Source organism: Leguminivora glycinivorella, chromosome 14 (assembly GCF_023078275.1).
Source record: "Leguminivora glycinivorella isolate SPB_JAAS2020 chromosome 14, LegGlyc_1.1, whole genome shotgun sequence".
NCBI classification, from domain to species: Eukaryota; Metazoa; Arthropoda; class Insecta; order Lepidoptera; family Tortricidae; genus Leguminivora; species Leguminivora glycinivorella.
Genome location: NC_062984.1, coordinates 5357314 through 5372002, shown reverse-complemented (window position 1 = coordinate 5372002; position 14689 = coordinate 5357314). Strand labels below are relative to the sequence as shown.

Sequence of the window (14689 nt, the reverse complement as noted above, 5' to 3'; positions counted from 1 at the left end):
AAAATCAAACCCATTTTCGGCTAGCGCATTATTGATTGGCACAACAGAATTTCGCTGCGCCATAGACTACCCGTCCTTATGTTATTATTATCAACTCATTAATACACTCAGATAAACACGTGTGATCTATTCTATGTCGCGGCGAGATACTTTCGCTGCAATCATGTGCTAGCTTTGCTGATAATTTTACTTACACATCGATGTAAACATTTGTTACCTTGCCAGATATTGAGTGCAATGAATGTTTACATACTTTTGACGCCGGCACGTCTAGGTCCGCTTCAAGGCTGGAATGTGCATTTTCCAAGAGAGCGGCTGACTCAGCGAACAAACATGCTATTTGGTTGACTAGTACTATGTTGGGTTAGGTTAGGGCGGTGTCAGACTAACGGAGGTCTACGACCGTGATCCCGAAACCCTGGAACACCCCAGGGGTTTAGTTCGTGAGATTTGAACATATCCACTTTCCTCTCCCGTTACTGGGTTATCGAAACAAGGTCTGTTACAGACTAACCACTCGACTCGGAATGCATTTTCCCCCTTGATAAAAAGGGTGATAAAAGATGGCTTGTTTTTTCTGCACGTGAGCGTTACGTTACAATCAATTTTGAGCTGACGAACTGAATTAATTTATTTGCTATCGTCTATCCATTAAATGTCTAGCACGCAATGATAAGTTACAAAACAAACTGCAATTACATTGCAAATGCTTCACAATATTATGATCGTATCAGAGTTTGGCCTATAATTGAACGTAAATTTTACTGCAATTTATATCTACTACTTAATAGTAAATGTGACTATAAAAATACTACAACTGGCATTAGCACTTTATGAATTAATTCCATTCATAGAGGTGATAGGCATATGCAATGCACTTAGCAGCGGGCTGTACTTACATGTAGATAAATAGTACCTTATACCAAATATAGACTGAGTATTATTGTAAGCTCAAGAAAGCTTGTCTTTGTTGTAGAACTTGTGAACACTGACAACGATAAATATAATAATTATTAAACATCCTTGACAAATAATTGTGCTCATCACACAAATAAATGTCCTTACCATCACAATTCAAATCCGAAGGATCAGGACTGGTTGTCAAAAACATTATTAGGAAGAAAATCAGTGCTGGTCGAAAAGCAAATCATAAATAATGGTTACCATTGTCAGGTACGCTAGCCAAGCGCTAATTAGAACGATGACTTACAAACTATGTAGGTATGGAGTCCGCCTGTACAAACACTCTAATGATTCATTGTAGTGCCACTTAGTATGCTGGGCTGCGTGCCTTTCCGTCCGTACGTCCGTTGTCCGCATCGCTTAGAGCTACAAAGGAACAAAACACGTCTTTAGATCCTCTTTAAATATTTATTTGTTTTCTGACAATTCGATTCGTTGTAGTGCAGGTATAGGTTCTTTAGGCGAATCATGAAGACTCGGGTCACGAAATGATTTAAAGCCTGGCAAGAAATATGTCGTCACTACTTTTAAAAAAACTTGTATCTTCGTCTGTCAGTGAAAAGAAAATTGTAGTAAGTATGTATGGAATGCATATAGACTTACTGCGTTTTAACTTTGAGGAGCAGCGTGAGATACGAGATTTTTTCAAAGTAGTGACGATGTGTCTATTGTCAAGAGGGCGCTGTTATCGCACCATGGCGTGTAGTGTAATTAATCATATATTTCTGGTCAGGCTTTAGCGTTGGGATAGTGATCGCTTACCATTAGGCCGTTTTCACATTATCCGATCCGATATCGGATGTCGGAAAGATTTCAATGGAAAAAATCCAAGATGGCGCCTGTAATGTATAGCAGGGGGAAATTAGCTAAAATTACGGCATAATTAATGGAAGGTTTTTTTAAATTGAAATATGTACGTTATAGACCGAAGTTATTTTTATATCAACCCTCCCCCGACTCGCACTTGGCCGGTTTTTTACTCCCCCACTCCTCCCTCCTCTGCGTCACCCCTCTACCCTCCCTTAAAGTGCCGAAAATGCGGTTTTTCTCGATTTCTGACAAAACTGTTGAAGATACAGAAAAAGCGCATAGGAACGAAGTAATCCTTAATAAATTTACTACAAATCATTCATTAACACTTTGGTTCTAGCACTTATAGTTTACGCGTGATCCGTCACGAAAGTTGGTCCTTTGCTGCAATCTTCTTTAGTGAATGTTAAGTTTTCGCCCAAAATGCATACGAAATCGTCGAAATTTGTTTGATATAACTAAAATATTGTAACTCATGACTAAAATAAAATTAAGGGGGAAAAATCACTACCATGGGTGGAATTTCCAATACGTCTTGGAATTCCAGTAACTATTTAAGACGTAATATTTTCACAGTAGTAGTCGCTAGGAGTACCATTGATCTATATAGTGTATCTATGACTGGGGATGAGCTTTTGGTAGCTGTTGGTAGAGCCCTGGAGTATCAATCCAGTAGCCGTGAGTTCAAGTCCCACCCATGGTAGTGATTTTTCCCCCTGAAATTCATTTTCAGTTTATAATATTTTAGTAATATCAAACAGATTTCGTAAGTAATTTGGGAGAAAACTTAACATTCACTAAAGAAAATTGCAGTAAAGGACCAACTTTCGTGATGGATCACGCGAAACCTATAAGTGCTAGAACCAAAGTGTCAATCAACGATTTGTAGTAAATTTATCAAGGATTACTTTTTTCCTACACGCTTTTTCTGTATCTACAACGGTTTTGTCAGAAATCGCGAAAAACCGCATTTTCGGCTATTTAAGGGGGGAAGAGGGGTGACGCAGAGGGGGGAGGGATGGGGAGGGTTAATGAAAAATAACTTCGGCCTGTAATGTACATATCCCAATCAAAAAAAATCTTCCATTAATTATGCCAACATTTTCATACATAACTTTCCAGAAGCAACGGACTAGTATGGGATATCGGTCCGACATCCGACATCGGATCGGATAATGTGAAAACGCACTCAGGCGACCTGTCTGTTCGCTTTCCTCCTATTTCATAAAAAAAGTTGGGATAAATCGGGAGTAAAGTAGAGACCAAGGATTTCTGAGCTTTACAAAATCAAATCATTTATTTTTGCTATTTACAGATGACTGCGACTATCTTAAATTTATCTTTAACATGTTTTCATTAAGATTTTGTTCACTCATTAGGTACTTGATTAATGTTAGCGATGATTCGTAAAGGCGTAAACATATTAACGACGTGGGTTTAGATGGTAATCGGATAAAAGTTTGATTAAAAGGTGCCAGGGCCATTTATCTGTCGAGTTCAACCGCAGCAGGTTGAAAAGCTTTGCGTAATCTTTGCTTCAACATGTTCGACATTGGTAAACAACCGAAGCTGTCTGGACCTTTGATAAGTTATTTATGAGAAAGTAGAGATTTACCGTAAGACTTCTTTATCGGGTGTCGTAGAAGTCGATTGTGGGATATGGGTTAAATTGTGGCGTAGGCGAGAGGCTGCATTGGCAAGCTGTCACTGCAATGTCACAATTTCGTTTTCTTTCAACCCCTTATTTGCCTCGAGTGGCACTGAAACTTGAGGAGTTGCATGTGCTCTGCCTACCCTTTATGGAATACAGGTGTGATTGTATGTGCACATACTTCTTTATCATAGGCTCTGTGAAGTACCTAATACAGACAGGTACGTAGATGTTTTATAGGAAAAAAACTTTTCAAAACTTAATGAGTCCAATATCCCACTTCTCACAGTCAGATCAACTAGATCAAGTGAAGTTTACAACGATTTTGTTAGCCCTGCCTACTCGAGGATTAAGTAAATGTCATAATTTTGAAATAACATTTGCATATTTGCACCGGCGGGGCAGTCAAAGCCGCTGCCAACTTGCTAGCTTAGTATTAACGGCAACACTTCTCGAATCCGGTAGTAAACGATCTAATAAAACTGCAATTTCAACATTCCACTGATTAAAGGCACCGGTTTGCGCAGTAAACGCATATAGTCCAAATGTCCATCTAACGCCGAGCTACCCTCGACTGGTCCGCGGCCCGTTACTCCTCCGAGCTAACAGTTCTGTAACCAGCTTCCGAGCGGGCCACTTGTGGACTGCATTTACTGAGATGCTGTGTTGAAAAATGTACAGAATACGAGACCGTAAACCTTCGTTTTGAGTGTTCCGCCGCGTCAGATAAAGCGCGTTTAGCCCTGACCTATGTGTTTGAAGTTACCAAGGATTGACTAAAGAATGTGCCGTGAAATGTGTTCAAGAGTGTTTCAAATTAGGATGATGCGGAACCTACAAACCTTTTGAGTAACTATTTGGCCTCTCACGTCGACCTTTCGTGTACTTATTGGTGGATATAACTATATTGCAATCTAATCAAGAATGTGTTTTGAAAGTGAACATATTTTGAGTGTAATACTGTAACGAAAGCCGATGCGTGTTCGCTTCGCCCCAACGCCACGCAGCTCCCCAGAATCCTTCAGCTCTCTCTCGTGCACCTCATGCGACTCGACATGCCGGCTCCCGCGTATCTCTCGCCGGCAGCTGAGCCGGCATAGCGCGCCGGTGGCGCCGAGCGCCAAAATGCCAACAATGCCAAGCTTGCCAAGATCGGCAAGCGCTAGATTGCCAAGCGCGCCAAGCCGCCACCGTCGGCGGCCTGCGGCGGTGCGGCGGCTCCGGGACCTGTGCCTGGATGTGCTAGTGCGAAATGTAATTAGACTTATTTACACTACATTGTTTATGGCCTTGTTCTAGTTAAACAATAGGTACGTCTTGTAGTGCGATTGCCATTTGTGTGAATAGTGTTTCTAATTATGTCTAAGAACGACCTTCACTTGGCCCTACAAGTAAGTAGGTACAGTACACCTATAGATGCTAAGTATACCTAGCAATTATGTTGCACTTTGCCTGTGCAGATCTCCTAGCATAGCAAATTTATATTATATTATACTAGCTTTTGCCCACGGCTTCGCTCGCGTTAGAAAGAGACAAAAAGTAGCCTAAGATGTCACTTTCCATCCCTGCTAATATCTCCACTTAAAAAATCACGACAATTCGTCGCTCCGTTTTGCCGTGAAAGACGGACAAACAAACAGACACACACACTTTCCCATTTATACTATTAGTAGTAGTAGTAGTAGTAGTAGTAATACACTTTATTGTACAAAGATAAGAACACACACAGTACTTAAAGAAAAAAAGAACACACACATCATTTGTACAAAGGCGAACTTATCCCATTAAGGGATTTCTTCCAGTTAACCTTAGAGCATTTAAAGGAGAATTGGAGATGGTAGACGTTCCTAAGCTAAACCTATACCTAACCTACAAACTACAGCAATATAGACGTTATATCATATAAATAAATACGTTATACATAATTATACCCCTTCTACTCGTTGACGAAGCCGAATACTACAAAAATCAGCATGCAAAGGAAGAAATGGCGGGAAAATCAGTGAGCTCATTGAGTATTTTAATCCTCATTTCTCAGCTAGGTTCGCTAGTTACCTTGTGTCATTCAGAGCAAAAATAGGAGCCCCGCATAGCGAGGCTCCGTCGAATCGCTGGCGGGGCGTAATACTTTTAAAAGCAACATGAAATAATAAAACACATAACATGTAAAAGACGAAATGGCGGGAAAATCAGTGAGCCCAACGAGAAAATTTTCATTTCTCGGGTAGGTTCGTTAGTTACCTTGTGTCATTCAGAGCAGAAATAGGAGCCCCGCATAGCGGGGCTCCGTCGAATCGCTGGCCGGGCCTAATATTCTTAAAAGCAACATGAAAAAATTAAACACATAACATGTAAAAGACGAAATGGCGGGAAAATCAGTGAGCTCAACGAGAAAATTTTCATTTCTCGGGTAGGTTCGTTAGTTACCTAATTTGATTATTATACAGTTTTATGACTACCCTACATACATACACAACCTACAACGTAACCGCAAACATCTTTTAGATTAAGATGCGTCCGAAAGCCATAACTTTTTTAAATTCGATTTTAGCGATGCGACCGATTGACACTGTCAAAGGGGAGGTGGCAATGAATTCCATAATTTGACAGAGTAAACAGTAATATTAGTATGGATTATATGTAGAATACAATACACAAGCAATCATCATATTTTTATATCGCTTATTAACCTTGTAAATACTTAGCAATTGCATGTCTGGATTTTTTTAATAGACAGCTTGAGGGCGCATTTCTACAGAATCTACAGCAAGTTGCGTGATATCCCGAGATAAAACCAGTCTAATCAAGGCCACTTACATCTCAGCAAAATTCTAGAATCTAGTTAGAATCACCTGAACCATTATAAAACGTTTAACATAACTTTCAGATCGCACTGAATAGTTTAATGCATTTGTATCATTAACTTAACCGTCGATCGAAGGTCACCTAACTGTACCGCGGCGCTGGCTCATTATTAGAGCCTACTCGGCCACGACAACGCAACGTAATCTAATATGCGACTAAGCAATTTGCAAGCTGGTACCACGACACACTTCCCGCCGGCTGTCAGCCAGCTGTCCACTTCATTACGTCGCGAGCACGCGAGCGCTCGCCGAAGGTGCGAATCAAACCGACAATGAACATAGCGTAATTTGAATGAGCTTGAAAGCGAAATGGCCGGGTCACGAAAGATGGCTGATACAATTGTGCAGCAGTCATTATGTTATGTCACAGTTATGGTTTACAGCCTGCGAGCGTGATTTTACGTCTGGTTGCATTTTTATGCCGTTTGGCAACTTACTCCTTAGAAGTAAGCCAGTAGGAAATTGTAACGCGTTTAATTTAATTTAAACTTGCACAATAATCGAGAGTGAAGAGTCTTCGTAATAAATCTGGTCCAATTAATATTTTGATGACTTTCACAGTCTTGGATAATTAGAATTGGCATTCTTTACATAACATGGGATGGGAAGATGCTATCATACGAAAATTAAAATTCTAGTTCCCATGGCTTCTATGTGCGGTTTTGTCTTAATTCATGTCAGTTGCGAAACAGTTAAGTAAAACTAGTTTTCGCGCATATTCTTCCACTGCCGGCTACAAAGCCATACAACATACAAAATTACGACGAAATTACAAAACGGAATGTTAAGACTTCCTAGAATATAGGAATATCGTAACATTTCAATTGTTTTCAACGGCGTTAAGCAATTAGCATGCATGTGATAATAATGCACGCGTGCGTTTTATATGGCATTGGTCTTCGTTGTGCATGATTCTTTCAGAGCAAGTTGCCTAACAAAAACAGGATACATTTTATACTTACTTTAATTTCAGCGCACTATGGCTATCTCTATGCATATTGCACACCGCAATACAGAAATAATACAGTAAGTAAACCTACTACTAGAGTAGCAACTTAAGATGAGGTAAAACAACAGGCGGTCTTATTAAAAAAAAAAAGAAACAGCACACTTTATTTCCATGGTCTTTGGGATCATTTATCGTTTTTAAATAAATATTTTTGAAATAATCCCTAATCCAGTGGTCGGCAAACTCTTTTCGTTAGGGGCCAACATTTAAAGGACTTTTAGAGGAGGGCCATATTTACACCAAAATGCATTTTTACTAGAGTAGAGTGTAGGCCGGGGCCGTATCACACACTATTTTGAAGGAACGGCGGAGGGCCGTAGATCGCCCGACTGGCCCGCGGCCGTCTTTTTTCCACCATTGCCCTAATCTGTTGTATATCTCTAATGTATATTTTCTCTCCACAGCCCCAAACCTTCGCCCTCCAAATGGGGACAGGCGAGGAGGAGGGCGACCCGGTGTGGCCGCGCGAGGAGCTGGGCCCCACCGGCGTGGAGGACATGACGCGGCTGCACGACCTGCACGAGGCCGCGCTGCTCTGGAACCTCAAGCTGCGCTACGAGCAGGGGCTCATCTACACCTACGCCGGCTCCATACTGGTCGCCGTCAACCCGTACCGGCCCGTGGATGCGCTGTATGGACTGCAGACTGCAAGGAGGTAACAACTAAGAGATTATTTTTACACACATCGAACTTGCTGTTTGACTATTGCCCCTAATTACATACGTCACACGTTTAATTGATCGTGTCTTCCAGGTACCACGCAGCGGAAGCCCTGGGCGATCTCCCCCCACACCTGTTTGCCATAGCCGCGGCTGCGCGCGCATCTCTGCCGCATCCGCAGGCCATTCTCATATCCGGCGAGTCCGGCGCGGGCAAGACGGAATCCACCAAGCTAGCAGTACAGTTCCTCGCTGCTGTCGCCCCTGCCCCACCAGGCAGAGCGCCCGTTTCAGAACAGATCCTCGAGGCGGCACCGCTGCTAGAGGCCTTCGGAAACGCTAGAACACCAAAAAACCACAATTCTAGTCGATTCGGAAAACTTCTAGAACTGTATTTCAAAGACGGCGCGTTGGCCGGCGCGCGAGTAGCGCATTATTTACTTGAAAAGTCGAGAATAGTCACACAGTCCCCTGGCGAAAGAAATTATCACGTGTTTTACGAGCTACTCGCTGGTTTAGACGAGGAGCAAAGGAAAGCTAGAGGTCTTTTGTCTGCTGAGCATTATTTTTATTTGAATCAAGGAGGCGATTCAGGTGGAGCGGGCGCTGGCGCCGACTGGTCTGCTCTTTGTGGTGCCATGCAAGTGCTCGGTATTGGGGACGCCGAACGAGAAGACATTATCAGAGTATTAGCAGCTGTTCTTCACTTAGGAAATGTTTATTTTCATAGAAGACAGCTTCGACACGGTCAAGAGGGTGTGCAGTTAGGTGGCGGAGCGGAGGTGCGTTGGGCGGCACATCTTTTAAAGGTGCCTGCGGAAGCTATGGCTAGGGCCCTGACTACCCGGGTGACTGCAGCCCGCGCTGAGCGTATGAGGTCGCCATTACCGATCGACCAAGCTTTAGACGCGAGAGACGCGTTCGCTAAAGCCCTATACTCGTCCTTATTCAATTGGCTGGTCCTCCGAATCAACTCGATCGTGCACCGAGCGGGCCTGCACGACGCACACCGAATTTCTCTCCTCGATATCTTCGGCTTCGAAGACCTGGAAGAGAACTCATTCGAGCAATTATGCATAAACTTTGCGAACGAAACGCTGCAGCACTATTTCAACAAGCATATTTTCAAATTAGAGCAGCAGGAATATCAGAAAGAAAGGTTGGAGTGGTCAAATCTCGCGTGGAACGACAACTCTCCAGGTAGGCATTGTTTCTCTGATTCGAGATTTATTCTCAGGAGGATATTATTCTTATTTTAATTGTATTTGCAGTGATACAGCTTCTGAGCAAGAAGCCAGTGGGCATCCTACACCTGCTGGATGATGAGAGCAACTTCCCGCGCGCGTCCGACGCATCCTTCTTGGAAAAGTGCCATTACAACCACGCTCTCAACGAACTGTACTCGAGGCCCAGACTGGGAGCGAGCGAATTTGGCGTAAGTACTCATACTTAACTATTTATTTATCATCGTTAATCCTCTAACCAGTTTCAATGCATTAATGGTTCAAGTTACGACTTTTCACTAGAAACCTCAGTTAGATAAAGTATAATTTCATTTGCATAATGTGAGTAAATTAGAATTTTAATATGCATTTCAAATATACCAATCTCTAAATAAGTAGTTTAGACACCATAGTGTGCCCTCATATTTCACTATTGGATAGGCGGATAATGTTTATAAATTTGATGTCATGGCTCAATCTATTTACAGTCATTGAAAATTGTTTATAAACATTATGTAATAGTTTTACATCATTTTCACCGTGTCTTAATCAGTCATTTGTCCGATGCAGGTGAAGCACTACGCGGGCCAGGTGTGGTACAACGTGGAGGGATTCCTGGACAAGAACAGGGATGCGTTGCGCGGGGATGTGCTAGAGTTGCTGTGCTCCAGTGAGGTTCCTCTGGTGGCAGAGATGAGCGCGCAATTGCGGGCGCAGCATGACGCGAATAAGACACTGCCGCGGGGTGCCAATGGACGATTCGTCACCATGAAGCCGAGGACGCCCACAGTCGCTGCCAGGTGAGTCAAGAGAGCCTACAACCCTAATATACTTAGTATAGTTCTCACTTGTCATACTTACCCAAGAGCGACTTTCAGTCTGTGGAATATTCCTATGGGAACACTGATGAAATGGCAAACGAAAATATCTTAGCTTCAAAAGCTTCGATAGGCTTTCTATTACTATTATCTATATATTAGAGGGTTATTTAAAATAACCATTGCAATTGTCATCCCAATATTTACAATACGGCACTTCTGGATGAAGAAGTTAGGTCCGCAAGCCATGGCCGCAAATTTTGCGGAAAATAAGCAGGGGAATTGCCTTGCCTGTAATTCCGTACACATATTACGTGGAAAAGAAACGTCAGCTTTTTTGCGAGCGATTGTTCTCTATTACCTTTCAAAAATGTTTACAGAATTGTATTTCCAGAGTTTAACCGTAACCCTCCACTCCAGGTTCTCCGACAGCCTGCACCAGCTGCTGGACTCCATGTCGCGCTGCAACCCCTGGTTCGTGCGCTGCATCAAGCCCAACACCGACAAGTCGCCCATGAGGTTCGACATGCCCTGTGTGCTGGCCCAGCTCCGGTATACTGGCATGCTGGACACCATTAAAATCCGGCAGACTGGGTACCCCATCAGGATACCCTTCCAGAACTTCGTTGATAGATACCGGTGAGTGTCTTCTCTTGTGTCGAATAACAAACTTCTTAGTCTCACCTGAGCAAAGGGCTACGAAGAACTGCGGAGTTTCAGAACCTTCTTAGGTTACTGTTGTCAAAATTCCTGTGGCCATAATATTCCTGGTTCGTGGCAGTTCAGTGTGGCATTCAGATTCTTAGGTCTCCTGATTTTACTGTTGTCAAATTTCCTGTAGCCGTTCTGTTTCAATTTTTGGCCGTAAATTTTATCTACAACCCGCTTAGGATTCGATTTGTTAATCCTGTAATTCCACTTATTCCACTTAGGTATTCTTCTAGAAATTTTGATAACCTATCCAAAACATGTGTTCTGCTTCACTGCTTGGCAAAATTTTGTAAAGACCCTCTGTCGATGATTATCTTCTACATGCATATATATAATCACGCCTGTATCCCATAAAGGGGTATGCAGAGCACATGAACTACTAAGTTTCAGTGCCACTCTTGGCAAAAAGGGGTAGAAAGAAATCCAAATTGTGACATTGCAGTGACAGGTTGCCAGCATCTCGCCTACGCCACAATTTAACCCATATTCCACAGTCAACTTCTACGACACCCACGGGAAGAAAGGGGGTGGTGAAATTCATAACCCATCACCACACGGACGCCTTAACTGCATTTTATTAATACCAATGAACTCATAAAGTAATAATAAATATTACGTCATCCCTTGCAACCTGCGTTACACCACAAGAATGTGTGCCGTCTGCCGGACCCAAGCGGTATGTTAACGCCATAATGGCTGTTCCAGGTACTTGCTGAAGTCGACCCCAGCGCGCTCCACGCCCTACCGGGAGATATGCAACTCCATACTGGCCGAGATGCCACCCACCGGCGCTGGTATGTTTCCTTTAATGATGTAATGTGCGTAACGAGTTGAACATTTCTTTAATGAGTTCGGTTGTTTTATACGATGGACTTGCGTTGAACGCATAAGATCACGGAATGGAGGATAATTGATATAGCGCTTAGCACGTTTTCCGCTTAGAAAAAAATGGGCCAAAATAAGACAAACAACAAATATGATCAAAGACTACTGACGAAAATGACAAGTGACTAAATAAGAATGGGCGACGAAGGCAAAATGGGATGGGTCTAATAAGAACTTAAGTGGAAACGAATGGGACGATCCAGGACGATACACCGAGTAGAGGTGTGCGTGTTGGCGACAATGGTTTTCAATATTTATAGTAGTCCAAGTTCATGCTTCTTTCAGTAAGTATCTTATTTCCGTGCTGTCATAAGATTAAAATGGGTGTGCGGCAATCGCATTGCGTTTATCGCATAAAACAACCGTGCGCTATAATTATGATTAACTGTTTTCTATTGGAATTCCACCTTAACCCTAATAATGGATTCAGATGTGCAAGGGGCGGAAAATTGGATATATTTTAAGAAATTTCACAGGAAAGAACGGCAATGTTCAGTACGGAATGGAAAAAATCAATACATAAATATGAAAAACATCAGTATTTTTTGCTACCCATGACTAATGAATGATTTCTTTTTAAATACCTACTTATCTCATCACTACCCCGGAATTTTCTAAACTGAAGTGATAAACACAGTTTTATAATGCGTTTATTTCGGTACTGTTAGACCGCTATGCAAAAAATATTCTAGCAATAATAACCTAACCACAAAATTAAAATTTTGAAAAACCCCCGACCGCGACATAGTGGTCCGATTTTCATGAAACGTAGCTAATTTATTTATTTATTCGTATGGCATACATGTTAGAAAATAGAAACATAGAACGTGAAACTTTACTTAAATATCTAGACTAAGAGCAGTCAGCATTGTGCTCATGTGTTTGATATTCGTTTCGTTTCTATTTTAATTGCTGCGAGACACTCGTATATGATAGTGCAGTGCAACAGCCAGAGTTGATTACTCTTTAGCACCACCCAGAGGACACGTGCGGGGAATCTAAGGTAAACTTCCCGCGGACGCGAGTAATCATTGCCCCTCGCCCAACGTAGCTAAGAACACTCCCGACTAACTCAGCTTTCAAACAAAACAAAATCTAAATCGGTTCATCCGTTCGGGAGCTACGATACCACAGACAGACACACACACAGACAGATAAACAGAGAGACACACACACAGACAGACACGTCAAACTTATAACACCCCGTCGTTTTTGCGTCGGGGGTTAAAAAGGCAGATAAGAAATTGACATACCTAGTATTACGCGGTAGACCTACTGGCTTGCCGCTCCTCGCAACAGTCGCAACCAACTCGATAGCAGTAAACATTCTCATTATGCACCTGAATAGCGAGTAGCGACCTCTCTCATAAGTTTAATAGTACTACTTAACTTACCTATAAAATACCCGTTTAGGTGTTAAACCTTAGCCAACTAGAATCGCGCTCTTTCGAAATACGACTAAGGCCGTTTTCACATCCAAAAAATCCAAGATGGCGCCTGTAATGTATGGGATATCGGTCCGACATCCGATATCGGATCGGATAATGTGAAAACGCACTAAAGCTAAATTCCATAGCTCTCTTGATCGATGTCAGGAGTTACAAGTAGTTATTATCTTTCGGAGAAGTAAAGGACTTGCAGTAGGCGGCCCAGCGTGTATGCAAAATGTATTGCAACCAAATTGATCCACCCACCACTGTTATTGTGTGCAATGAGCACAATCATTGTCTTTTGCAACTCGCATAATGAGTTCTATAATGCTTACGTATGTGTTGCTATAAATTGCTAAAAGGCTAAAAGTAAACCTATGAAAAAACATATGCATGTAAAATGCACATTACAAGTTACGTACAAAGTCAGCGATGGCATCTGATGGAATAGTAGGTTTATTTATTAATAAACAAAGTAGGTAATAGTCAATACCTACTTTGTTTGTGAATATGAACCTACTATTTATCCCTAGGTAATGTAGGTTACTCAATTTTTTTGAACATAATTAATGTACCTAATTCTTATTTCAATAAATAATTGGAAATCACACACACATACACACCACACAGACATATAACTAACTTTAGTCTTGCGTATTAATGACCATATATTATACATAATTTTGCAATTTATTAATTGGCGCTTGATGTTTTGTTTATCATAAATCATAAACGGAACTCACGCAAATTGAATACTCCATATAGCCGCAACTATAAACATTCAAAAAACACATTCACTAATAAATAATTAAAAGATCGCATTTATCTAGATGCCCACGTGTTTATAAGCATGTTAGTAATAAACGTAATGCGCACATCAATCCTTCACAACGGGTTTCAAAACCAGCTGATTATCCACTTTCTATTTTTTGTAACCTAATTGAACCTTTCTGTATTAATAGCTGTTGGTTCTCCGAACAATAATAAATAAATAAATAAATAAATAAATAATTTTGTTTATTAATTGGCTCAGTCACGGGCTGTTCACATTCGCGAATCGTTGTCCAGTGCGAAAAACCATTTCCTTGTGTAATCCTGAAGTGTTCAACATCAAGTGAAGAACATCTGTAATTTTGTTATGACTTACGACAAACTACGCTGCGGCGTAAAAAAGTCCAGAAAATTAATAGATGTCGATGAAAAAAATGTAAAATGCGTGATAAAAAGTGTTTGAAACGATTACAGAGACAAATGATTGTCAATAATCTAAAACATAATCATTATTTTTCGTGCTTTCGCTAGCCGGTATGTGAAAAGAAAAGTGCTCCATTAAGACTTCAAGCTGTCAGATACCACGGGAGGAGTTCCGCTTGGCTAGGTATTTGTTGCAATTAAAATTCATTGAAAATATGCTTTTTTGAGTCGCATCGCGTTCGTATCGATTTCTAAGCAAGATCCCCACTCGATACGGGTTTTATTACGTTTCAATGCTATCAAACGTTCAACACCGAGAGAACTGTTGAGAATGTGATAGAAAATGATCATAAAATTTATCGAGCGGTGAGAAAATGGATATATGGATATTCATGTAACTATTTAACACCTAGTCTATGTAATTTTATGAGGAGCAAATTGCTTATAGCTCTCTTGCGTGTATACCCTGCCA

At 41.5% G+C, this 14689-nt stretch overlaps 1 protein-coding gene across 3 annotated transcripts in view; it reads left to right on the top strand.

The window, feature by feature from the left end:
- LOC125233703 (unconventional myosin-XV-like) overlaps positions 1-14689 on the top strand; it is a 124415-nt gene that overhangs the window by 45288 nt on the left and 64438 nt on the right. For all 3 annotated transcript variants that reach the window (XM_048139802.1, XM_048139801.1, XM_048139800.1), the window contains exons 3-8: positions 7702-7952; positions 8051-9156; positions 9228-9391; positions 9750-9979; positions 10418-10636; positions 11414-11502. In XM_048139802.1, the coding sequence (XP_047995759.1) occupies positions 7702-7952; positions 8051-9156; positions 9228-9391; positions 9750-9979; positions 10418-10636; positions 11414-11502 (2059 nt within the window). The remainder of the gene's footprint in view (positions 1-7701; positions 7953-8050; positions 9157-9227; positions 9392-9749; positions 9980-10417; positions 10637-11413; positions 11503-14689) is intronic.